We start from the raw sequence: 27,341 nt of genomic DNA, 5'->3' as shown, positions 1-27,341 counted from the left end.
GCAAAACAACCGGAGGGGTGGTTTTGATAACAGTACAATGCTCCTGGCCGGGGGTTCTCCATCAAGAGAAAGAACTTATCTGAGACAAGGGATTAGAGCTGCCACCTGAGTCAGCCTTTGTGGGGAGGGTGGGTCTGTGGGTGGGTCTGTCCCCAGCCCCTCCCAGCACATCCGGAGCTCTGTGGCCTTTACAGGCTTCATTATCTCTGGGGCCTCAGTTTCCCCACCAGGTAAGGGAGAATGTGCAACCTGTTTTCTGTCCCACAGTCAGGTGAGCGCAGACTGGGCTACGGGAACAGCAATACTGCCAAAGGGAACTGCCCCGGGGCCGGAGCGGCAGGTGCATTCGGCACAGGCATCCAGGCGAGGCCTCAGGGCCGGGTTGGTGAGTTGCCAAACTCTTCTGCCCGGGCAGTGGTGCTGGAACCCAGTCACTGCCCGAGGGGAGCGGGAAAGACTTGCCCACCCTCCTGCAGGCTTGGCCAGAGCCAGGAGGGAAAAAGACACCTGCCCTGACCAGCGGTTCCTCCTTGCACCGCCTGCCTGGGGCTGTAAATCTAACCTATTAAAGCAATAAAAGAGCTGGTTCCAAAGTTTATCCCTTATGATGCCAGTTTTTGGAGGGAGTTCCCCTAATAGGATGTAGCCGATTGGGGGGTATCTGGTTGAGGAAAAAACAATGATGTGCAGCACAAAAACATTTCTGCATAGAAATTAGCTTGTCTGGCCCTCCGCTTTGTGTGCCGCTGGATCCAAGCTTCATTGCTTAAAAAAAAAAGAAAAGAAAAGAAAAAAAGAGTTTAATAATTACCTTTGTTGACCTCTGTACCTTCTGGCTTCCTTCACTCCTGGGCACAAGACATGGCCATTCCTGGGTGCGACCGTGCAGACGCGCAGACGCCTCCAGCAGCCTCGCCGGGCAGCTCCCTGGACCCCGGGAGGGCAAGAAGCAGGTAAGGCCGAAGGGCGATGGGAAGGCTCTGCACTCTCCCAGCTAGGGCCTGGGAAAGACTTTATTTAGAGAAAGGGTCCAGGAATGACCACCAACCAGCTGAGCCTGGAGCTGATTCTCCCCAGCATCGCATGGCTGGTGTCACTTGGTGCAGAAGCATCCCCGCTATGGGTCTGTCCCGCTCCAGGCACCTTCATCTTGGGAAGTGATCATGGGGAAAGCATTCCTTCCTCGGACTTGATTCCACTAAGGATATTCCAGGATGTTTAAAAATACTTTTTACTTTTGGGAAAAAAAGGAGTTGGAGGTAGAATGACTTTGGGGCGTGTCGTTGCTGGTGGGCAGGAGCTGACAGCTCAGGCCCCCGGGGGCTGCAGGGCGGCTGGGAAAATGCACAGGAGCCCCCTGCCCCCCTCCCCCCCCCCCCCCCGCCACAGCATCTGTGGTGGTCCTGTGGGTTGTTAGCCCCAGGAATGAACAGATCATCCCAAAGGGGTCGACAAGGGCGCTTCCCGGAAACAGTAGCTAAGAAGCTGCTTTTGGAGCCGGTCCCCATGGGGCCGGGAGGGTCATCCAGGAGAGTGAGCCAGAATCGCGCTGGCTGAGCCCGGGTCTGCGTCTCGTCTGCTCAGCATGTGCTGAGTCAAGGCCCCTGCTCTCCTTGCAGCCTCCTAGAACTGGTGGGAGGGGAAAATGGAGGAGACAAGCCTGAGAAACAGGAGAGAGGATGAGAGGTCCGTCCAGAGCATCCAGAGTAAGGAACCCAAGACCACAAGTCTCCAGAAGGAGGTAAGGCCGTCCCTCGGCACCGGCCCTTCCCAGGTCAAGCGCACTAAGCAGCGGTCCCAGTGAAGACCCCACTGATCTCTGATTTGTAAAGCACATCTCAAAGCAAACAATTCCTTGGACTTACCTCTTTCCTTCTGGCCAATGAATTCAGCATTTTCCTGCGAGGTTAATGCATGTGTGTTTCTGTGAGCTGGGCGGGTGCCTGGAGGGGCTGGTGTTTGCTCAGACCCATGGCCTCGTCAGGGATGGTCAGAGAGGACCTTCTGATGTTGGAGTCCCCCCCCCCCCCATAGCATCTTCACCAAGTATCTGCCCCTTGTGCCTTGTATTCCTTCAGTGGTGGGAAACTCGTTCCTTTTTAGTGTCTAGCAGGGGTAGCAAGTGTGACATGGGTGTGATGTGATGATCCCTGAGATGGAATGTAGTAGTGGCTGGACTTGGAGGTGCCTGCACCCCAGAGGGGGCCCCTGTCACTCAGGGCTGGCACTGGGGCTGCAAGGAAGGGGAGCTTTCAGGCGGATAGGCGTGGAGGGTCAGCTTCAAGCTCACAGGATGAGATCAGGATGGCTTTGAGGGCCTGACAAGTGGGCTAAGCCTTGGGCAGAGCCTCCAAGAACTCCCCTGCCTGGTGGCAGAAGAGATAGAGGAGGGATTTGGGGCATGGCATGGCTTGGCTGTGGGTTGACCTGGGATCTGGGTTCCCTAGGAGTTGACTAATGGGTGTTGCTGCCCACTGAAAAGCACAGAGCTAACCCCAGGTATGTCCTCAACTCATCCCTAAAGCTGGGCAGCTTCCGGCTGAATGCAGACCTCAGTGGGAGGAAGGATTCGGGAGGGCTCCCAGGCTGGTCAGCTAAATGGGCCATTAGAGGAGAAAAGCCGACTGTCCTGCTAGTGTCCTGCTAGGGCCCTGAGGCCAGAATGGGCCCTGACCCTGCTCCCGGGGCCCTCCCCAGTTGTGTGTGACCCTTGCTGTCAAGCCACAGCTGGGGTCTTCCTTGTTCACTGGGCTCTAACCCTGAGCACAGCCTCTGCCCAGATAGGTGAGCGTGTATGTTCACCTCGGACTTCAGAACTCAGGCCTGGTGGATGCTGAGGGCTGATGCTGTGAGTAGGGACCCGAGTCACACATTGTCTCCCTTTAAAAAAGTTTTTTCTCTTAATTCATGTATAATTTATATACAAATCTTCAGGGTTCAGTTTGATGAGTTTTGACAAACTGATCACTCTAGAAAATTCCCTCTTGCCCCTTCCCAGGCGGGCCCCCCCAGTCCTGAGTTTCCATCCCTGTAGGTTAGTTTTGTCTGTTTCTAAATGTCAGGAATGGAACTATATGGTTTGTGTCTGAGTCGGGGCTTGTTGGTAGGAAGCTCACACCCTGCAAAATGGCATCAGAGAAAGTTCACGGCTTTGGAATGTTCCTGTCCCTGGAGGCCTCGGTTTCTCCCCGTGCCCCCGCCTCTGCTCCTTGCGAGACCCCTGGCCCAGACCAGAGCCCTGACGTCATTGTTTGCTAAACCAGCCTTTAGAACCGTCTGGGCCGCTTTGTCAAGTGCAGTCAGGGTAGAGGTCGGGAGCATGGAACCTGAGCTGGCTGTCCAGCCCTGGGCAGTAACGTGACCTTTCTGTGCCTCCGTGTTCTCCTCTGTAAAATGGGGGTGACAAGGGCATACCCACACGAGGTGAGGATGAATGAACTTGACGTGAGCTAAGCTGGGTGTTTACTGCTACAGTGCTGGCCAGAGGCGCCTGGGCCATGGGGCTCGCCTGGGCTGTGCTGTCACACTGAGGGAGGGGAGCGGGGAGGCAGGGCTGTGTCATTCTGTCAGAGCTGCATGCGGGGCGGCTGCACTAACGCCCCTCCCCCCTCCCCACGTCCCAGGTGGGCCTGCTCAGCGGCATCTGCATCATCGTGGGCACCATCATCGGCTCTGGGATCTTCATCTCCCCCAAGTCTGTGCTCAGCAACACGGAAGCCGTGGGGCCCTGCCTCATCATATGGGCGGCCTGTGGGGTCCTTGCAACACTGGGTAATCAAGACGCCCCTCCCTGGCGAGCTCTCCCGGTGGTAGGTGGGGATGGGCTATACGGGCACCCTCTGTGCCCCGGCTTGGCCGTTGCTGGGGTCCCTACCAACACCCGTGGGCCGCTGGTGTAGATTGGGCTGCGCTGAAATGAGCTGTGGCCAGAGCTCAGGGGTCTGACGAGAGAGGCGGGGTTGCCCCGTGATCACAGCCCCAGAGGGGAGGGGGCTCCCTCAGACCAGGGCAATGCCTCACCAGGGACCGCGGGGCCCCTTCCTTTCTGTGTTCCAGGGGCCCTGTGCTTTGCGGAGCTTGGTACGATGATCACCAAGTCGGGGGGCGAGTACCCTTACCTGATGGAGGCCTTCGGGCCCATCCCTGCCTACCTCTTTTCCTGGACCAGCCTGTTCGTCATAAAGCCCACATCCTTCGCCATCATCTGCCTCAGCTTCTCCGAGTATGTCTGTGCGCCCTTCTACTCAGGCTGCAAGCCCCCCCCAGTTGTTGTGAAATGCCTGGCTGCCGCTGCTATCTGTGAGTCCCCGAGTGTGATGCCCTGGGCAGGGGGCAGGAAAGCCCTGCCACGGGTGAGGTGGGGGGAGGGGTGACGTGGGGGGAGGGGTGACGTGGGGAGGAGGTGACATGGGGGAAGGGTGACGTGGGCGGAGGGGTGATGTGGGGGAGAGGTGACAGGAGATGGTGATGTGGGGGGAGGGGTATGGGGCAGGTGTGATGTGGGGGGAGGGGTGACATGGGGAGGGGGTGACGTGAGGGGGTGACATGGGAGACGGGTGACGTGGGAGGAGGGGTGACAGGGGGAGGGGTGACACGGGGGGGGCGCCACTGGGCCTGGAAGTGCCGGCGATAGGCCGGGCAGGGTCTGCTGGGGACCCAAAGCCCTGGGGTGGCGCTCGCAGGAGGCCTGGCCGCTTCCACAGCGCGGGCACACTCGATGGATGAACGAGGCGGTGGAGGGGGCAGGTTGGGGTGGGAGACCCTCTTCAGGCCCCTGGGGAAGGAGCCAGGGTGCTGGGCCCAAGGGCGCGCCATGTCACCCCCGCTCTGGCTCATTCCAGTGCTCATCACCACGGTGAACTCGCTGAGCGTGCGGCTGGGGAGCTACGTCCAGAATGTGTTCACGGCGGCCAAGCTGGTGATCGTGGCCATCATCATCCTCAGCGGCCTGGTCCTCCTGGCCCAAGGTGACCGCAGGCCGGACGGGAGGGCGGGTGCCACCGGCACAGTCTTGTCCTCCGGAGGCTGTGCTCCCGGGCCTGTCTCTCAGGAAGCCTGGCAGGAGTTCGGCCGAAAGCAGCTGTGGTTTCCCTGCTTTCCAGAGTTTGTGTGACAACCTGAGGTCACGAGTTGTGCCCTTCTGTGGCACAGATATGAGGCAGGGCCCCAGTCTGGTCCTCTGATGCCCACAATTCACTGTCTGGCTTGATTACAGGAAATACAAGGAATTTTGAGAATTCTTTTGAGGGCACAAAACTGTCTGTGGGAGCCATCAGTCTGGCATTTTATAACGGACTCTGGGCGTACGACGGATGGTAAGGCCCGCTGAGACGTCACTCACGTCTGGTCGGGGTGTCCCAGGCTACTAGACTGAAGCCAAGGAAAGCAAGGACCCTTCCCTCCTGGGGTTTGGGGGGGCCCTAACGTTCACCTCCACGTCTCCGTTTTGCTCAGCACCCGCCCCCCTTCTGTTCTCCTCGGACCCCACAGACACTGAAGCCCCTGCCCCTTTCCCGGCCCCGCAGAGTGGCCCAAGGGCAGGCGGTGGTGGGCCCAGGCCAGAAGCGTCATCAGACACAGACAGGCTCCGCAGGATGGGAGGCCGACATGGCAAGAATATTCCGCAGCCCTTCCATTTCAGCTGTGCAAATACGAGGCCTAGTCGATGAAGAAGCGTGACCCTCTGTGACACTGGTCTTCCCCTCATGCAAAGCAGCTTTCATTCTCCTCTCAGACAGCGAACCTTCCAGTTTTTCAAAGCAGCTTGGGGACTCATTACTCCGATAATTCTGGCAAATTCCCATGATTCCCACAGAGGGCAAAGACTTCTCACTGACAGACGTGCAGACCTTTGGGAGCCCCACCATCACTAGGGCTTTCTCCGAAAGCAATTACCCTGAATTCCTGCCGGAGAATTTTCTCTGTGGTGGAGTCTGAACTGAGGCCAGCCTTTATGGTGTGTTTTATGATCTCAGCAAAGAAGGCCAAAGTTAGGTCACTCATGTTACTTTTTCTTTGCCTAGGAATCAACTCAATTACATCACGGAAGAACTTAGAAACCCTTTCAGGTAAGAAAGCTGAGTCACGCGGGAGACAGCGGGCCGGCAAGCAGGCTCCTCTTACCCTTGCAGAAAGTGGCCCCCTCCCAGACTGCGGATGGTCCCTTAGAAGCTCGTTTCCATACACTCATCAGAGCTTGGCCGTGCTCTGGGTAGCGGGGTAGTCGCTGGCAGAATGGACGAACCCCAGCTTTATCTTGGGTTGATTTTGCTTTATAAACAGTTCAGCCTCACTGCCCTGGAGTCTGAGAGCAGGAGAGTTCTTTCTCATTTGCCGATGTCACAGCCCACAGCCCCTGCTGTGGCAGCGAGGACCCCAGCCCGCCCCAGGGAGAGGTGGGGGGCTGGCCAGGTGCGTGGGAAGAAAGGAAGGGACCGAAACTGGTGCTTCTCGTGAGGCTGTCATGGGATGCTCTGGTCCGACCCTGGGTCCCTGCCCCTCCCAGAAACCTGCCCTTGGCCATCGTCATCGGGATCCCGCTGGTGACAGGCTGCTACATCCTCATGAATGTTTCCTACTTCACTGTGATGACTCCCACGGAGCTCCTGCAGTCCCAGGCGGTGGCCGTGGTGAGTGCCCAGAGTTTGGGCAGGATGCTGCTGGGCTCCGGGGGAAGTCACAAATGCCCAAGCTGAGGTACCCTCTGCGGGTGAGGGAAACACTGGTCCAGGGCCCGGGCCGACTGAGCAGTTTAGGGCGGCCGCAAAGACCCGCCTGAGGAGAAAGGCCACCAGCAGGTGGCCTTCCAGTTCAGTTTGTGGCCTGGGCCCTGACACAGAATGCAGGTGGAGCAGAGCTGGATCTCATGAGGGGCGGGGTTTTGACAGACAGGGTGCTGGCGAGAAAGTGCAGGGGAGGGATCAAAGGAGGGAATTATAATAACTGTGCAAATTAAGCTGGGCAAGGGGGGGGTCTCAATGACCGGGGATGGGGGTGAGGGTCAGTAGGAAAGGCGGGGGGGTCCACGTGCTGGAGGCCTTGTGGAGCTGGGGTGCGACAGGAAATGAACTGCAAACAGGCGACAGGGCTGGGGAGCAGGGAGAGCTGTCTGGGTCACGATGAGGTCACCGACCACAGGGACAGGTGGTTAAGGTGCAGGGAGGACAAGGTCATTCTGAGTGAGGGGCTCAAGGAAGCGTGAGGCCGGGGTATTGGAAGGACACTGAAATGATGAAAAATTAGGACAGGGACCGGTGGAGAGGAGACTTCTGTTACTCTGTGTTAGAAGGCCGGCAGGGGGCGCCCGGCGGCTCAGTCACTAAGCGGCTGCGTTCAGCTCGGGTCATGATCCTGGGGTCCCGGGATCGAGTCCCGCATCGGGCTCCCTGTTCGGTGGGGAGCCTGCTTCTCCCTCTGACCCTCCCCCCTCTCGTGCTCTCTCTCACCTTCTCGCTCTCAAATAAATAAATAAAATCTTTCAAAAAAAAAAAAAAAAGAAGGTCGGAGAGGGACAGTAAAGTATCCCTCAAACTGAGAAGGCACTTTGAGACAAAAATGAAGCACTGACTCCATATAGTTTATACACAGTTCTATTCAGTATAACTTCCTGACAGGGGAATCAGGTGGGGGTTGATCCAGGCTCAGTGCAGTTATTCTCTGCAAAGTCTGGACCTTAGTCCACAGATTTTATGGAGTGAGGTGGTGCGCAGAAGGGCACTGTGGTGACAGCAAAGGGCTAGCATGCACCCCACTGACAGCCAACCTTTAATTAGATCTCGTGGCACCACCTGTGCACCAGGAAGGGGACAAACTGTGTTCTAACAGAATCCTGGGAGGCCAAAACAAGCCTCCCCACATCCCGACCTTGGCAGATGTTTCTAAGGTATGGATATTAATCCCCAAGGCACCTGAACACGTAGCCCCAAGAGAGGTCATCCAGCAAACATGAATAAGATGGAGGACCAAGGATGGAGTCAGTATGGTCAGGTCTCCTGCACTCCGGGGGAGAAAGGCTAAGCTGTTTTCCTCCTGAGAGATTGTCTACTTTCTCCTTTCCTGGAGGGGAGTCAGAGGCCGTGCCCCGCAGGGGTGGGGGGTCCAGCTGCCAGGCAGGGCCCAGCAGCTTCCTTGGGACCCACAGCTCCTGCGGGCCGTGCAAGACCCTCAGGGCTCCCCTGCTTCTCTCTGCAGACGTTTGGTGACCGTGTTCTCTATCCAGCCTCTTGGGTGGTTCCACTGTTCGTGGCCTTTTCCACCATCGGTGCCGCCAACGGGACCTGCTTCACAGCGGGCAGGTAGGGGAACCCCGCACTCACCCCAGGGGGGCAGAGGGCAGCTGAGCCCATCCCACACTCGAGGAAGACAAGACTCGGGGCAAAAGTCCTTAGGGCTCTGCCAGGCTAACACCTCATGGCATAACAGAAAACCCAATGTCTAACTGGAATTTGAATAAAAACTTAAAAAAAAAAAAAAGAAAGAAAGAAAACCCAAAGTCCTGGAAAGGGAGCAAAAAGTGTGGCCAAGCCTGCACACTGGCACTAGGCATGGTGGCCCCACGGAAGCGAGGCTCTATGCTCCTCGGGAGGGAGCAGCGCTGCCAACTTCAGGACGAGGTGGAGCTTGGGGACACAGAGTGACAGGCACACTGGTGGTACTTTTCACCTTGTCCTGCTTGTCACCTATGGATATTTCTTGAACATCTCCTGTGAATATATACATAATCGAGATCAGAGAGTAACAATTTAGGCTTTCAGGCCATGGCGGTCTGTCACTACCCAACTGTCTCTGTAGCACGACAGCAAACAGCTGAGGTCCTGTTCCTCTCAGACGTTACTCACACAAACAGGTGTAGCTCGCCAGCCCCGCCAACCCTCTGGACCCTCCTGCTCCAGAGACCGTTAGTGGCTGCGTCGTATTCCATTTTACGACGTAGCACAATTTCACATAACCTCAGCTCGTGGGCTGAGTGGGGCTTGTTTTCATCAACACTGCCCCAGGGAACATTCTGGAACACGTCTTTGCCTGGTTGTCCAGGGTTCTGAATGGCTATATTTCTGAGAGTGGAATTGCCACGGATTATATACTGACACGCGATAGACCACAAAATCATTCTTCTGAAGCGGTGTCAAAAAAGACTTACCTTCTTCAGAAGCCTTCAGCTATTCTGGGTCCTTTGCTTTTCTAGATGAATTTTAGAATCTGCTTGTCAATTTCTACCAAAAGGCCTTCAAAGATTTTGACCAGGGCTGTGTTCCATCTATAGTTCAGTTTGGAGAGGGCTGCCATTTAATTGTATTGATTGTTCTAATCTAAGGGCAAGGGCCCTCTTCCTTTATATAGGTCTTAATTTTTTAAAAAAATGTTTTCTTGAGTAGTTTCAGTATATGGCTCTTGCATATATTTTGTCAGGTTCATCCCAAAATATTTCATATTTTGGGGGCACCTGGTTGGCTCAGTTGGTTGAGCGTCTGCCTTCCATTCAGGTCATGGTCTTGGTGTCCTGGGATTGAGCCCCGAGTCAGGCTCCCTGCCTGCTCAACAGGGAGTCTGCTTCTCCCTCTCTCTCTGCCCTTTCCCCCTGGCCCGTGCTCTCTCACGCTCTCTCTCAAATAAAAAATTCATATTTTTTGTGCTATTGTAAATGGTATTTTTTTTAATTTCCGTTTCTGATAAGTTTGTTGCTCATATACAGAAACACAATTTCAGTAGCTCTGCTGAGGTTTAAATACCATAAAACTCACTTTGCAATTATACAATTCGATGATCTTAGTAAATTTATAAAGCTGTGCAAATATCCTCACAGTCCAGTTCTAGAACATTTCCATCATCCCAAAAAGTTCACTCCTGCTTAACTGCAGTTCATCCCTGCTCCCTGCTCCATCCCTAGACTACCACTGACCTGCTCCTGTGTCTATAACTTTGCCTTTTCTGGACATTTCATTTAAATGGAATGATGCACTGTGTCATTTGCATCTGGCTTTTTTTCACTTAGCATATTATTTTTGAGGTTCAGCCATGTCATAGCATGTAACTGCTCATTCCTAGTAACTGCTGAATTGTATTCCATTATATGGATATACCACATTCTGTTTATCCATTCACCAGTTGAGGGAGGTTTGCATTGCTTCTGGCTCTTATGAACAGTGCTGCCATGAACATTCACACACATGTGTTTGTGCGGACTTATGTTTTCATTTCTCTTAGGTAGCTTCCTAGTAGAAACGCTGGCTCAGAGAGTAAATTTGTGATTAACTTTTACAGAAGCGGCTTGACAGTTTTCTAAGTGGCTGTTCCATTTTAATTTCCATAAGCCATTCATGACCATTCCAGTTTCTCCACATCCTAACACTTGGCATTGTCTTTCTAGTGGGTATCAGTCATGTCGTCGTGGCTTTAACTGCATTTCCCTAATGACTAGTGATACGGAGCATCTTTTCATGTGCTGATTAGCCATTCATATATCTTCTAATGAAATATCTATTCAAATCTTTTGTTCACTTTTTAAACTGAGCTGTTTGTCATCTTACTGTGTTGTAAGAATTCTTTATATATTATGGATACAAGTCCTTTATCAGGTATCTGACTTGCACATATTTTCTCCCAGTCTGTGGCTTGTCTTATCTCGTACTGGTGTTTTTGATATATGCATGTTTTTAACTTTGATAAAGCCCAGCTTATTTTTTTGTTCATGTGTCATGTTTTTGTTATCATATCTAAGAGCCTTTGTGCAACCCAAGGCTGTCACAAAGGTCACAAAGATTTTCTCTTCTGTTTTACCCTAAAAGTTGTTTTTTTTTAATAGATGTAGCTCTCACACTTAGATTTATGATCCATTCTGAATTAATTCTCTATAGTTCTGTACTGTGCAGCTTGGGGGTTGGTCAGAATTATGACTTATGTTGCATAGAATTTTTGCAGGGTCACATCCAAGATTTTTGCTTCCTGGTATCTGAGTTTTCTATGTCACATAGACAAACCTTTCTCCTTTCAAGAATACCCACCTGTGTTTTCTTCTAGCATTTTATTTTAGCTCTTTGATCACTCTGGAATATATTTTGATATGAGGCATAAATCTCACTTTTCCCCCTCAAACTTCTACCTGTCGTCCTGATATTATTTATTGATAGTCCATCCTTTCTCCTCCTGGTTTGAATGCCATCATTCTCATGCCCAGGGTTCTGGGTTCACTCTGCTTCACCATGGGCCCCGTCCTGTGCTATCACTGTGCATAGGGATGCTTCCCAAACCCCCTCAGGTAACACTGGGAAGAGCCACGGCTCCCATGTCCGTGCTCCACTCCTCCTTGCCTGCTCAGCCCTCCAGCCACACTTGCAATGACTATCCAGTTCCAAGTGTCCGCTTGCTTTCTGAGCCCATGGAATTTATGGAGAGGTTTGTGAGCGCTGAGGGGTTTAAAGCATGAGGTCACAGCGCCACCTGGAGTCTGTCTCCCTCCATCTGGAGACTCCTTTCCTCCCAGTTTCATGGGCTTGTTCTGGGAACTAGATGCCATGTTTATGTCTTTTTCAAAGTTCAAATATGTAGTTTTATTTATTTTTTAAGGTTTTATGAGAGAGAACACAAGCAGAGGGAGAGGCAGAGGGAAGGAGAAGGAGACTCCCTGCTGAGCTGGGAGCCCGACTGGGGCTTACTCCCAGGACCTGGAGATCATGACCTGAGCCAAAGGCAGACACTTAACCACCTGAGCCACCCAGGCGCCCCTCAAATATGTAGTTTTAAATAGACAGGCTTGGGCGCCTGGGTGGCTCAGTCGTTAAGCGTCTGCCTTCGGCTCAGGTCATGATCCCAGGGTCCTGGGATCGAGCCCCGCATCGGGCTCCCTGCTCAGCGGGAAGCCTGCTTCTCCCTCTCCCACTCCCCTGCTTGTGTTCCTGCTCTCGCTGTGTCTCTCTGTCAAATAAATAAATAAAATCTTTACAAGATAAATAAATAAACAAACAAACAGACAGGCTCTTTTGGCCTCTGTATTCCTCACTTCTCATTTTATTGTATTGTAGTCAGAGTGTGGGATCTTTATGATCTCACTTCTTTAGAAGCTTTATGCCTTCCCTTGTGGCTTACTGCAGTTTTTATAAATGCTTCTTAGGGTCTTGAAAATAAGGTATATTGTGTTTACGTTCTTTATTTTTATTTTATTTTATTTTATTTTATTTTTAAGATTTTATTTATTTGACAGAGAGAGACACAGCGAGAGAGGGAACACAAGCAGGGGGAGTGGGAGAGGGAGAAACAGGCTTCCCGCTGAGCAGGGAGCCCGATGCGGGGCTCGATCCCAGGACCTGGAATCGTGACCTGAGCCGAAGGCAGATGCTTAACGACTGAGCCACCCAGGCGCCCCTTGATTTTTATATCATCGTCAAGCTTGTGCCTTGACTGTTCAAATCTTCTGCTCTCAGTGGATTTGTTGAGTTTGGCCTTCTATGTTTCAAGGGCTCCAGTTTTGGCATCTTCTTGGTAGACGGCTTCTGTTTTCAGTGGGAACTCTTTTTGCCTTAAATTCTGTTTTGTACAATATTGCTCTTGAGGACTCTGCAGGCTCTAGGCTGCTGCTTCGGGTAACACATCTCACCCCTTGTATCTTCCACCCTCGGCATCATGGGGCTTTGGCTTGTGTCTCTTTCAACAACCCCCCAGGTTGTCTCCTGCCCGGGCAAGCAACATCTGATCAGAGTTGATGTGATTACTATTACAGTGGGATTGATTTCCAACATATTGAGTTTTCTTGGCTTTTGAAAAATCTTACCCTGATTTATAATCCATCAAATGTCCTTTCTTTTTTCTACTGATATGGAAGTTTTATTTCTCTTTTTTAGCAACTACCCTTCAAGTTTAACTCAAATACCTAACAGAGTCTGTCAGCATCTCCATTCTCCCCACTCTCCTGCGAGGGCTCCCCCTTTTGCACTGTCCAGTAGATGAGCTGCACCTTGTCTATAAACCCGCCCCTCCAGAAAAAGTTCATCCTGACAAGAATTAAAAATGTATGTACTTACATCCATACCAACATGTTTTACTGCTGTTTCCTTAACACTGCTTCTTCAATCAACTCCTGAGTTCAGTTTCTTTCTGTCTGTTGGAGTAGACCAAAGAGTTTCCAGTGAGGATCAGAGAACAGAAAATGTGTTGTAGTTATTGTTCACCTACAAATGTATTTATTTTGCCCCTAGTCCTGAATGATAGTTGAGCTATGCAGCACCGGAATCTGAAAACCAATGTCCCTCATCGCTTTGAACATAGTCTCATGCCATGTCTGTTATGGTTCTGGTTGTCCTAATTTTGTAGTTAATCTTTTAAATTTGGAAGCTTAAGAAATTTTTCTTCCTTCCACACTGTTTGTATCTGGGTATGTTTTTATCTTGAGCTGGGTTTAATGTGAAAGCTGTTTTTCAGTTCCATGAAAGCTCTCTACTTTTCAAGTCTGCCTTACCGCATTCAACATATTCGGGCTTCTTCTTGTTTCTTCTCTCAGTTTCCTGCCTACATTTTCCATTTCTCTACCCTTCACAACTCAGATGTAGTTGGTTTTTTTTTTTTTTAAGATTGTATTTATTTAGAGGCAGAGCACAAGTGAGGAGAGGGGCAGAGGGAGAGAGAATCCTAAGCACACTCCACGCTGAGCATGGACCCTGACGTGGGGCTGGCTCTCATGACCCTGAGATCATGAACTGAGCCAAAATCAAGAGTCGGACACTTAACTGAGCCCGCACAGGCGCCCCGCTCAGATCTAGTATCTTTTATTATAATTAGAACATTAACATTTTTTAAAATTCATTTAATTAATATATAATGTATTATTGGCTTCCAAGGTAGCGGTCAGTGTGATTCATCGGTCTTATATAACAGCCAGTGCTCATTATATCACATGCCCTCCTTAGTGCCCATCACCCCATTACCCCATCCCCCCACTCCCCTCCAGCAACCCTTCAGTTTGTTTCCTATGATTAAGAGTCTCTTATGGTTTGTCTCCCTCTGATTCTGTCTTGTTTTATTTTTTCCTCTCTTCCCCTATGATCCTTTGTTTTGTTTCTTAAATTCCACATATGAGATCATATAATTGGCCTTCTCTGATTGACTTATTTTGTTTAGCATAATACCCTCTAGGTTCCATCCACGTTGTTGCAAATGGCAAGATATCTTTTTTTTTGAAGGCTGAGTCATATTCCATTGTATATATATACCACATCTTCTTTATCCATTCATCTGTCGATGGACACCTGGGCTCTTTTCACAGTTTGGCTATTGTGGACATTGCTGTTATAGACATTGGGGTGCAAGTGCCCCTTCAGATCCCTACATTTGTATCTTTGGGGTAAATCCCTAGTAGTGCAATTGCTGGGTCGTAGGGTAGCTCTATTTTCAACTGTTTGAGGAACCTCCACACTGTTTTCCAGAGTGGCTGCACCAGCTTGCATTCCCACCAACAGTGTAGGAGGTTTCCCCTTTCTCCACATCCCCGCCAACATCTGTCGTTTCCTGACTTGTTAATTTGAGCCGTTCTGACTGGTGTGAGGTGGTATCAGATCTAGTTTCCAGTTTATTTTTTTCACTTTGAACCTAGATTAACAACTGTTGATTACATTCTTAAATTATGGTAATTTTTTATTTTTTAAAAATTCTGTTTGGCTTTTTCCCCCCTTTTCTCTCTTCAGCATTTTAAACATAGTCTTTCAGATTTCTGAATCACGAGTTCTCGGGAGTAGGGGTGGGAGGACTAAGCCATTTATTTGCATCTACTGACCCACCCTTAATTCATCTTTGGGGTTTTTTGTTTAATATGGAAATTCTGTACAGCGTGGATCTAGGAAGTACCAGGCGCCTCTGTGTTTGCCTCTGTCTGCTCCAAGCACGGAGGTCCGCTGGTCCCGGACTGGTTTTCCCCATACGTGAAAGCATAATTTTGAGGGCACAGGAGTAGGTGTCTCCTCCTGAAAGGTCCTCCCCAAACCCTAAGCCAGCCCCCAGCTCTCCCCTATGTAGACGACCCACGGCACCGGGATGCCTCACTCTCAGGGGCATTTAACCACCTCACTCGCTTCCCCCAAATTCACTCGCCTCCCTGAGACCACCTCCCACTGATGGTACAACAGCCGCACACCCATCCATGAGGCCTCCATTACTGCTTTTTCAGACTTGTGTACGTGGCGGGCCGGGAAGGCCACATGCTCAAAGTGCTGTCCTACATCAGTGTCAAGCGCCTGACTCCAGCCCCTGCCATCATCTTTTATGTAAGTATGAATTCTGCCAGCAGACACCCTCCTTAAAGGCAGAGGGGCCCTGAAGGAACCCGGTATTGCTAAGCCCAGTGGTTTTCACATGGCCCAGGCTCCCTTGCTCCTCGACACGAAATAGGTTAAAAAGCCCATGACAGTGCAAACATTGCCCAACACGTCTGCTCCTTGTTCTGACTTTGTCCGTGAAAGACACTGTTCGACTCTTCCAACTTTCTACCCTCTACACCCCTTACGTGTACATCTGTATGTCTGGTCCCTGGTAACAAACTATACAAAACCCCACTCGCTTACAGAGAAGGAGAATAAGGCATTCACGAGGTGGTTACCGATAAGTACTTCTTATGGCCCCATAATTTAGACGTCATGGCGCCCTTGCACAGTAGAGGCCCTCTGACATCCTCTAATTGGAGTTTCTAAGTGGGGGACAGTCCTTGGTTGTGTGCCACTGTCTCTGGCACCTGCGGACCGTCCAAGCCCAGCCTCGGGGCCAGACTCCTTCCACCCCGAAGGAGAAGCACTACTCTCCATCAGCCTACTCCCTTTGAAGATGAGGAGAGGCCTCCTGGGACAAGGCCCAGGCCCCAGAGCTAAGGCGGGTCCAGACCAGGCTGAGACAGGCAGGGCCCTTTCCCCTGACGTAGACTCTCTGGCAGGAACGTTTACCATCAGAAAGCTGGTGTGGTGGTACATGCATACTTTGTTTTTTCCCCTGCTTAAAATGGCAACTTCAAAGAGTCACAGATTTTCCAAGTCCTTCCCGTCAGGCTTCAGGGAGCACACTCACCATAGCCAAAGCCTGGTTTAATCCCAACTATAATGGGATGCATAGGTTTCTTTCATGCTGACCTGTTCATCCACAGGAGACACTGCTTCTTCAGTCTCCTGTGACATGACAGGGATCCTGTGACCTAAGAATTCACTCTTCCTTCCACTAGGGTATCATAGCGACTATTTATATCATCCCTGGTGACATAAACTCATTGGTCAATTACTTCAGTTTTGCCGCATGGCTGTTTTATGGCCTGACGATTCTGGGATTGGTTGTGATGAGGTTTACGAAGAAAGACCTGGAAAGGCCTATCAAGGTAGGTTTTGTGCCCCAGATATCACGAGTGGCTTTGATTTCTTGAAATGGATTAGAAGTAAGTACTTGAAAATCTAGGGGCATGGTTTCTATTTCCAACCTGACTCTACTGTCCCTTGAACATCATAGTTTAGAGTGGTGTTTGCTCCTGAATTCCAGCCCTAGACCCATTCCTGTGTGGGCAACCACTAATAATCTGCATCTGCAAACTGGGGTTCCCTGCCACCTCCCTGCACAGCTGGAGTAGGTCTAGATGCCAATGCAAGAAGAATTTATTTTGTTTTGCTTGTGTTAGAGGCTTTTGCTTTGTTTTGTTAACAACTGTACTATTGACTTCTTACAACAACTGCAGGTGTAAGAACAAGGTAGGGAAGCTGAGGGCTTAAATAAATAGGACAAGAACAGGACGTTGTCTTCTGGCCCTGTAGCCTGACTATCACCAAGTCTCCAGAGTCAGCTGAGACATGGAGTTTGGCAGTCCCACCTCAATTAGGTCATCTGGCAGGCAAAATCATGATGGTAGAACAGATTTTTCATCTGCACAAAACCCCTCAAACAAAAAGGATTTGAGAGAAAATAACGAAGATAGGGAAAGAAGGCTCTAACACATGTATAATTGGAGTGCCTGAAGAAGAAAATAAAAGCAACAGATTTTTTTTTTTAAAGATTTATTTGACAGGGAGGTGGGCGGAGAGTGAGAATCCTCAAGCAAACTCCTCGCTGAGTGAGGAGCCCAACATGGGGCTTGATCCCATGACCCCCGAGATCATGACATGAGCTGAAATCAAGAGTTGGCCACTCAACCCAACTGAGCCACCCAGGCGCGCCCCAAAGCAATAGAATTCTTTAGAACTATAATTTAAAAAAAAAACATTTCCTGGGGCAGGTGGGAGAGTGGGAGGGGACCATGAAAGGAGGGGACCAGAACTAACATACCAGAAGGCATACAGCATCACTGGAGAATCTTGAGCTAGAAGGGGCAACAGGGAACTATATTCTGATTAAATTATGGAGCTTTAAAAGATCATGCTTTGGGTATCTACTCCTCCTTTCGTGCCCTTCCCAGACCCCAATTCACTTATAAAGGAAAGAAATTAATATAGGGATTAGGATTCTCATCAGCAACACTTCATAGCCTGAGATAGTGGAGCACATGTTTATGGTATTCAAAGACAGAAAATATAAGCCAAAGATTTTATACCCAAACTGACCTCAAAGAATAAAGTGACCAAGGAGCACCTGGGTGGCTCAGTTGTTTGAGCAGCCAACTCTTGGTTTCAGCTCGGGTCATGGTTTCAGGGTTGTGAGATCGAGCCCCATGTCAGGCTCTGTGCTCAGCGGGCAGTCTGTTGTGGGTTCTCTCTCTCCCTTCCCCTCCCGTGCATGCTCACTCTCTCTCTCGAATAAATAAATCTTAAAAAAAAAAAAAAAAGAATAAAGTTACCAATATGAAACATCTCAAGGCATGGATGGCTACAGGAGACCTTCAGGAGGAGTCATCCAGAGAACAAGCTTCAGAAACCAAAACGTCAGTGGCACAAGGTGAATACCCTTAACTACAGAACTGGAATAAATGATGGCAGATAAAGGGGACACAACAAGGATGCAAATGCCAAGCACTGACAATACCTTATGACAAAAGTGGAAGAGGAAGCATATGAAAGTGTGCCAGTTAAGGAAGGCATGCCAAGGAAACTGCCCTAGGCTACCATCTAAAATTAGACATGAGGAGGAAAGGGAAGAATCCCTAGCTAACTCTGTTACTGCTTTTATGGACAGTATGTAAAAGAGAGGAGAGTCAGGTGTGGTATTTACTATTTATAATGGCAACTCTCAGAACAAAAACAGCATTTATAGATCCCTAAAGATATATCCAAAATAAACACACACACACATGTATGCAAGAGACCAGATCATAAAAGACCTGCTATATAAAGACGCCAATAGGGAAACAAATCAGAATATCTTCCTGGTTAACATTTTCTTGGTAGAATGCATATTAGGGTTCTTTTTGCTTATTAGTTTTTAATACCCCAAACTTTCTAGACTCTATAAATCTCTCAATACTCCTATTAAATCAAGACATTTAAATTTATCAATTATAATTATTAAATTATTGGTTTAATTATTTTTTAAATGAAGTCTGAGTCTTTTATTTCTTAGAAAAAGATTTTGAGAGAGAGAGAACACAAGCGGGGGGCAGGTGCAGAGGCAGAGGGAGACTCCCCACTGAGCAAGGAGCATGATGCAAGGCTCAATTCCAGGACCCTGGGATCATGACCTGAACTGAAGGCAGACCCTTAACTGAGCCACCCAGGCGCCCCTTAATTTAATTATTTAATAATTATTAATATTTAAATCCCAAAATGTAATATGGTATTTTCAAGACATGTGTGAGGAAAATTTCAAATTGCACTCCAAATCCAACACAATTCAGAGTTGTGTGTAGGCACCCCAACAAATGAGAGTCATGTGTCACTCATGCTGGGAGACTGTGTCACTGCATCAAAGGTAACCACTTGTTAACAACCATGCTAACTGGCTGGTCAGCAGGAAATCACCTTTAAAGCAGTTTACTTCCTGGCATAGTGCACGTTGGGTATTTATACACATTTCCTGTGTTTTAGTTATCTTTGAGGACATTGGTTGGGAATTTGGGGTTTCCTGTGATACGTGATCTTTTTTTTCCCATATAAAATAAGGGAAATGGGGGACACCTGGGTGGCTCAGTCAGTTAAGCGTCTGCCTTTGACTCGGGTCATGATCCCAGGGTCTTGGGATTGAGCCCTACACCCCTACCTCCCTGCTCAGTAGGGAGCCTGCTTCTCCCCCTGCCTGCCACTCCCCCTGCTTGTGCTCTCTCTGTCAAATAAATAAAATCTTTTAAAAATAGAATAAAAGAAAAGAAATGGGCCTCAGGTGAGAGTTTTCCCCACAGAATGTCACTGTTTAAGGGCAGAAAACTAACAATAAGCAGAAGCCTACATATAGGAATAGAGAACAGTGTGGAGCCCAAACTTGTCAGTTACACGAATAAACTGGCTTATTCAGTTTAAATGAGCCTAAAACCAATCATTAAAGGGAAAAGATTTTTCAGGCAGGTTTACAAAGCTGTGAGAAAAAAGGATAAGCAAAATACATACCAAGCAAATGAAAATACTCCTAAAACAGGGGTTGTGATCTTATCAGACGACAGTACTCCTACCCAAAGCACAAGACACTTCAGTGTCTTTCGTGATGCTAACGGCTAAAATTCACAATAAAGAGATGGCAGGCATGAAAACTTACTCACAAATCACACAGTAGTCCTTGTTACGAAGCAGAAACTTCAGCAAGTACAAGGAGACACGGACACACACCCTAACAGTGGGCTTTAACGGGGCTCCCTTCAGTCCAAGACCCAGACATCTCATTGGTACAGGTGACAAGCCCTAAACAGAACAAGGCAGATCTTAGAGACCGTTCCAGACTCTGAATCCCCAAAAGAGCAAGCACCTTTTCAAGTGCATATAGGACACATCTGAAAACTGACAAATGCCCCAAAGAAAACCTTGATAAAACATCAGTAATAAAGACATACCCCATTCTCTGTCTATAATGCAATAAAACAGGAAATTAATGTAAAAAATTTCAACTTTTCAGTCCAATAGGAAATGAAAGTACATAAACTCCTAAAAATAACAGTAAGACATTATCTATGATCAGTACTTGGAAGAAGTTTTGTTGCATTGAATACAATAACAATGAAAACAATCAGGCAACTAAAAAAGCAAGAGAAAGAACAACAAAGAAAACCAAAAGAGTGTATAAGAATTGATAAACAAAAAAGAACTTAAGATAATCTTAATTGGATCATCTGGTTTTTGGAACTTTCCTGAGAATTCAGATTCTGATGGGGTTAGTTTTAGTAACTTTACATTTTCCCAGAAAATTGTCCATTTCATCCCATTTACTTATATGGAGTTGTACAAATTAGTATGTTCTGGAGATTATTTCCCCGTTTTTGTTTCTTATTTTCGTGTTTGTGCTTCCTCTCATTTTTTAAAATGTCAGCTACAGGGGTGCCTGGCTGGCTCAGTTAGTAGAGAGTGTGACTCTTGACCTCAGGGTTGTGAGTTCAAGCCCCATGCCGAGTACAGAGATTACTTAAAATATTTTTTTTTTTTAAAGCGAAAGGTTAGGTACAGGTTGTTTTATTGATTTTTCAGATTATTTCTATCAACAGGGTGTCTGGGTGGCTCAGTCGGTTAAGTGTCTGACTCTTGATCTCAGCTCAGGTCTTGATTTCAGGGTTGTGAGTTCAAGCCCTGCATTGGGCTCCACGCTGGGCATGGAGCCTACTTAAAAAAAAAGCAAAGAAATACACTGAAATCAATAGCCTTTGTTTATAAAAATGACATCCAATTGAAAGATAACAAAGAGAGCAACTCATTCCCCAAAACAAGTAATAAGTGCCTTGCCATAACCTTAACAAGAGGTAAGGCCTCTAAGTTGTAGCAGAATTCTTTTGAAAGACAGAAAAGATCACTTGAACAAGTGAAAATTCATACATGTTCTTAGGAAAAATCAGTGTCATAAAGATGTCCCTGTTTTTTGTTTTTATGGGGGTGGTGGGGAGGAGCAGAGGGAGAATCTTAAGCAGACTCCAAACACAGCATGTAGCCCAACGTGGGGCTTGATCTCATAACCCTGAGATCATGACCTGAGCCTAAATCAAGAGTCTGCTTAACCAACTGAGCTCCCCAGGCACCCCAAGATGTCACTGTTTTTAATTTAGACATTTAATGAGATCACGATACATCTGATTTTTTTTCTAGAGTTGCAGGAGTTGATTACAAAGATCAAACTGATGCAAGAAAAGCCACCAAAACAGAAGAGAGAATATTAAAATATAAAGGTTTTTAAATTTAAATATGGTGCTGATGCATGAAGAAAACATAAATTATATAAATTGCTTTGTAATCAGAAATGAGGGAAATCTTTCCTATGACTCAAAATCTATCATTACTAAGGAAAAAATGGACAAGCATAAACCCACCAAAAAAATTTAGGCATTGATAAAGAGAAGTTAAAAACCCATATATATAACAGATGGGGAGAATATTGGCAATAATATCACAAAAGAGTTCCTAAAATGGAGATGGGAATTACCAACATCTGAAAGGGACTGATCATATAAACAAATAAAAAATGAAGACAGTTCAGAGAGAAACTACATGACACTTAAAAATGAAGCAAAAGCACCCCAACAAGGCCCGCCCCCCGCCCCTAATAGGAGAATGCTGGCCACAATTCTGATGAGGTGCCCCTGCTCGCCCATCAGACAGGCAGAGATCCCACGCTCTGGTCCCACTGTATTCTGGTGAGGCCTCAGGGAAGCAGCCCGCACTCGCACATGGTGGCTAGAATACAAACGGAGGAGCTGTTATGGAGGTGGTGGGGGGAGAGGAACTTGGCAACATCTAGCAATTTCACAGTTGCACTTATCTTTGGACCCAGCCACCCCATTTTGAGGTAATCTACCCCCAAGGTGATATTGGCCAAAGTATGATGTATATACAAGGTTCTTTACTCCAGCATTTGCTGTACTAGCAAAAGGCTCAGCACAACCCAAAAGCCAATCAGTGGGAGACTTGGTCAAATAAATTTTGATACATCCACAAAGTAGAGTGTAATGCAGCAGGAAAAGGTGGAGGAGTAATATTCTGTGTATTACCATAGCACTACCTCTGGAATAGATTAATAGGAAAAAGCGAAGCACAAAACTACCTGTTACGTATTTACTAGCTTTTATCCGGGGGTAGCGGAAGATGAACGTGTGTGTGTGGTTGTGCTTCTATTTATTCTCAAAAATAAATAATAGAAGAAAAAAACCAAAATCAATAAAAAGTTTTAAATTACAATATTTTAAAAATTAAGATAAAAGGGAAAAAACAAATCCCTCAAAACTGAAAACAAATGGAGATAAGAAACCTTACTCTGTGATAAGTAAATGACAACACCACACAGGGAAAAACCGAAGGGCAGTATGTTGAATGAATCTCCCTTGTGGATTATAGTTTGAGATTTAAAAAGAACAAGAAATCTTACACTTCATACCATACTTATAGTAGTGGTAGGACTGGCACAGTTATTTTGCCCATTTATTACGGGCACAGTACAGGATAAAGCAAGTGAGTGACTATGCTAAAGCCATTAAGAACCAAGATTTTCATAAGCGTAAGGAAACAAGACATGAAGTCTAAAGGGAAAGAAATGCAATGAATTGGAAATATCAGTATGAACTTGTGAATTTTTTCTTGAAAAAAAATGTTCTCTCTGTCCCTGCAAAAGAACAATGAGTACTCCAATCCCTCAGATTATGGTTTCTAAGTGCCATTTCCAACTAAAAGAAAACTGCTCCCTGCAGAAGATGGAGGAGTCCCGATCTGGTGGCACTGGTTTCTCCTCCAGCCCCTGAACCCACAGACAGACCCTGGCAATTCAGAGGTGGGACAGTGGGACATCAAGGGCCTCGTGATGTTACAAGGGGAAGCATATGGCTCCATCTACAAAGTATTCTTGCCTCCGGATCCAACGGCCCGCGTGCGGGAAATCTGAGGGACAGAGGAGCAAGTTCTCAGGCAAAGCTAGAATTAAGACCTTGTATTAGGATGAATCATCCGATTCCTATAACAAATCAATGACAAGGTAAAAGAAAAAAAAAAAAGAGAGGAGGGAATAAACATGTTAAAACATACCCTCCTCCTCAGAGGTGAATACTGAATGGTTTCACGGGTAAAATGACATGATGTCTGACATTTTCTTTATGTTCTAGGGAAAAGAAAAAAAAAGTAGACTGGATGAAACAAGATTGGCAAAATTACTTTAAAACTATTGAAATCGGAGGACAGGCATAAGGAGCTCATCATATATGTTCTGTAGCAGCGTTTGGTCTGGGGTGCACGTTTTCGGGAAGACCGTGGATGCCCATGGCCAGGCTGTGACACTGTGTTGTCTGTCGGCAGGTGCCCATTTTCATCCCCATCATGGTGACCCTCATATCTGTGTTCTTGGTTGTGGCCCCGATCATCAGCGAACCTGCACTGGAGTATCTCTACTGTGTATTATTTATGCTGAGCGGCCTTATATTTTACTTCCTTTTTGTCCACTATAAGTTTGGATGGGCTCAGAAAATCTCAAGTAAGTACCAACAGAGGGACGGTTCTCTCAGCGAAGCACAGACAGGCGACTGCACTCCGCAGCCTCACCTGTCCTTCCCTATCGCAGCTCATGCAGCTAGAAAATCTCACCTTCTCCTCCGTGGGGCACCTCTGGGGTCCACCTGGGGCCTCTGCCTTTGTTCCCCGTCAATTACTGTAAACAAGTAGGAAGGGAAATCACCATCTGCTTTTTTTTTCCTTGTAAGATACACATAACAAGGAATTGACCATCCTAATGATTTCTTTAAAAAAAAATTTGACAGAGAGAGCCACAGCGAGAGAGGGAACACAAGCAGGGGGAGTGGGAGAGGGAGAAGCATGGTTCCCGCTGAGCAGGGAGCCCGATGCGGGGCTCGATCCCAGGACCCTGAGATCATGACCTGAGCCGAAGGCAGACGCCTAATGACTGAGCCACCCAGGCGCTCCATCCTAATGATGTTTAAGTGTATGGTTCAGTACCGATGAGCATATTCACATGGTTGTGCATCCAACCTTCAGAGCACCACCTTCTCTTGCCTGATACACAGACATCCTGAGAGGCCCAGCAGCATCCCAGAGACACCCGAACAGTGTTGGGACGAGAGCCTGAGCCTTCCCATGGCGAAGCCCTAGCTCTTGCTCACCACTCAGCAATCCTGGCTGCTCATCTACTGTAGGCCAATTGTGGGTTAGAAGTTCAGCTACATTAGCCACTTTCAATCAGGGGGACTCGGCACAGCGCACGGACATCCACAGTGCCGTGCCCTGTGCCATAGATTCAACCGCAGGGAAGCGCCAGCACCCCGTGGCCATCGGGGGCCAAGGCCATCAGTGATCCACTACCTGAAGACCTGTTTCTTGGTCTCCCTCTCCCCATACTGTTTCTACAAGGCAGGAATTGGGCTGCGCAGTCTCACCCCGGATCTATACAACAACAGCCGCCTAATGTTCATAGAGTAAATTGATTCAACATCTGCCCCTTCTCCTTCAGCTTGTCTGAACAGAGAGCAGGGAAAGTACAACCATCCCCTCAGCACTCCTCCAGGGTTCCTACATATATATATATATATATATATATGCGCAACTCCGGGAGACACCCAGGGTATGAGAGAGTAAAACCCCACTGGAAGTCAGTGAGGTTGACCCTGAGACTTTGTTTAGACTGAGCCAGCGGGGACTGGGAATGCCTTTCTCCAGCCTGGGCTGTTCAGATCCTGGCGTGGCCTGCATTCCTCACCGGTGAAACCCGACAGCGGTGTTATAATAAGCAAGAGAAAATCTGTTTCATGTTGATTAGCCAAGTGAAACCACACCTGAAATAGGGCTTTATTATTTCCACCAGGGACTTTTTCCTTTCCTGAAAGAGCTCTCCCCACCGCCCAACCTCTTTATACTCTGATCGAAGGCCTAGGCTGGGAGAGGGTTGCAGGTACACTACCGTAGGTAGGAAGGTACATTTGGTGCTGGGAGAACAGCCATCTCCCCTGCCTCTGACCATGAGCTTAGATCTGATCGTACCAACAGTCTAGCCAGGATGACTTCGCCACCACAGGGTTACAAAGTAGGTCTTAATTCTCAGCTTTAGAAAACTTAGCCAAGCTGCTCCCTACAAGAACTGGTTGGAAGCTGGAATTAAGGAGGTGAAAAGAACAATCTAGCTTTTAAGCAAGATGCGGGCTCAGTGCTTTCCAACTAAATATTCAACTCTCGGTCAGTGGTGGTTACGTAAGGACACAGAAGTGAGGTGTGCCTATCTTCCCAGAGTAAAACAGCAGGCTCCTAATGCTTTCCTGGGAAATAACTTCCCTCCAGAGAGCCACCGTGGCTCCCAGCATGGCTCTACCTTCAGCCCATGAGCCCTGCCCCAAAAGAGGACACAGCCCCCTGGGGGCAGGAACATGACTGCTTCCCGAGAAGTGAGGGAAGCCAGCTTTTAATTATAGCTAACTGCGCTTCTGCTTGGCTTTTACTGCAGAGCCCGTCACCATGTACCTCCAGATGCTGATGGAAGTTGTACCACCAGAGGCGGCTCCAGAGGAACGGGCCTAGCCTCCGGGAGCCACATCCAAACCGCGATGAATTTATTTTTGTAAGCGATATTTGTGGTTATTTCCTCCTGATGTTTTTCCTTAAGAAAAAAATGTATTCAGACGTTCACACTATTGTTATTTGTAGACATCCTCATTTCTCTGGGTGGGGGCTCTAGAGAAGACAGATGCCTGCTGAAGTTAGCAGGCGGGGCTGGGGCGGCCAGGCTCAGCAGACGACGTGCCCCACGCCAGCGCTCCTTACCAGGGGCAGGCATACCACACTTACCTAAACTCAGTGATCAATAGGGCATATATATATATATATGAAGTATATATATTTTATATAAAATAGGTAAAACTTTTGCTTCAGTTGAAATAGATTTTTAGCAGACTAAAGTGCAGATGTTTTACTACCTGCGCCTCCCTCCCCCCGCCGCCCGGAGTACTGAGCCCCTGTATTTTACCCTGGATGTACCAGGCGGGTCTACCCCAGGCTAATTGTCAAGGCCCCCACTGCATAGCGGACCATCCAGAACCATCCACAGCCTGGTGCCCACGACAGGAACTACAATCAGGGGTAGGCCCCCCCACACCCCACCCCAACCTTCACTGGCACTCAGGTCAAACTAGAAAGGGCGGTAGTGAATACAATTGTTTTGCATTTGGCACTCAGGGAAAATATGGTTTAAAAAAAAAAGTGAACTGTCATTTCTGTGAAAACACAAATTTTATTGATATACTACAAAAGACCTTCACACCACGACTCTGTGAGCAGTTCTAGAAGCATAGAGACAAAAGTACTCTTATTTTGCATTTCAGAAATTTTCCCCAAACATGAAATCAATATGTATTAATAGAACAAAAAAAATTGGTATTTGTTTACATTTCACAAGTCACTGTCTCTGTCCTACAAAATGTTATTCAGAACTTCAAATGGTAAATTTAAATGTCTGAAACAGATCCAGATTTAAACATCTAGCGCAGCCTCCCACGATTCCCCTCGGGCTATTTGTGAACAACTCTAGAGAAGCTGGACCCCGCCCCCCACACCAATTTAGGCAGCTCTCACTTATTCTTATTGTTTGCTATGTTTTACAAAAGAGTGAATATAAGCAGGTGGCCAGCAATCACGGGGCAAGCCAGCGCCGCTCAGGAGGCCTGGCCACCCGTCCAGAGGCCTCCCCCAGTGGGAGCGCAGAAGCTCTTCCTACAGGCACCTGCTGAGGACGTTATAAGAGCTCCGCAGAGTCAAGCCTACCTCCGCCAGCAAACACCCCAGGACTTCCGACCTCCCGAAGAGCCTGCCCAATTTAGCCCAGGAAAAGGACAATCACCCTGGTACTTCGTGGGCCAATCTGACACCCGCCAAGCAGCCCACGGGAGTCCCGGCGGCAGCCACGCGGCTGCCCACCCGTCCTCCCACCGGCGGTGTGGGGCCGGCCTCCCTCACGGCGCCCCCGCCCCGAAAGGCGTCCAGGGGTGGCCCCTGGAGCAGGAAGGCCATGCAGCGAGCAGAAGGTCTTATTTTACAGATGAGGAAACTGAGAGTCAGAGTGTGATCCCAACCTGCTCACGGGACAGCCTGGTAACAGTTTGTTCAAGCTGTGGCTTACCTACCGGGACCTCTGTGCTTTCTGAAGTGTGACAATAAAGGTCTTGGGGGCAGTGACAACGGTCACGCTCGGTCACCCTTCTTTCCCGCCTCTAGGCAAAGCGGCTGCCTCCTACTGAAGACAGACACAGGGCTGACATTTCGCTCCCTCTGCAGCTCTTCTGGCTACCAGGGCAGGTCCGG

At 48.4% G+C, this 27,341-nt stretch overlaps 1 protein-coding gene across 1 annotated transcript; it reads left to right on the top strand.

The window, feature by feature from the left end:
• The first annotated feature begins 1,645 nt into the window (after positions 1-1,645).
• On the top strand, positions 1,646-25,565 carry SLC7A9 (solute carrier family 7 member 9). Its single transcript, XM_028123693.2, has 12 exons — positions 1,646-1,741; positions 3,624-3,771; positions 4,057-4,299; positions 4,842-4,967; positions 5,216-5,315; positions 6,024-6,068; positions 6,506-6,629; positions 8,191-8,294; positions 15,149-15,245; positions 16,187-16,336; positions 23,343-23,517; positions 25,492-25,565. Exons 1-12 carry the CDS (start codon positions 1,646-1,648, stop codon positions 25,563-25,565), a joined length of 1,482 nt encoding a protein of 493 aa, XP_027979494.1.
• The last annotated feature ends 1,776 nt before the right edge of the window (positions 25,566-27,341 follow it).

The sequence above is a fragment of the Eumetopias jubatus genome, unplaced genomic scaffold (genome assembly GCF_037043125.1).
Source record: "Eumetopias jubatus isolate StellerSeaLion01/CBP00866 unplaced genomic scaffold, mEumJub1_p1.0 scaffold_10, whole genome shotgun sequence".
NCBI classification, from domain to species: domain Eukaryota; kingdom Metazoa; phylum Chordata; class Mammalia; order Carnivora; family Otariidae; genus Eumetopias; species Eumetopias jubatus.
The sequence above is the reverse complement of the archived record's forward strand: the minus strand, read 5'-3'. Positions and strand labels throughout refer to the sequence as shown.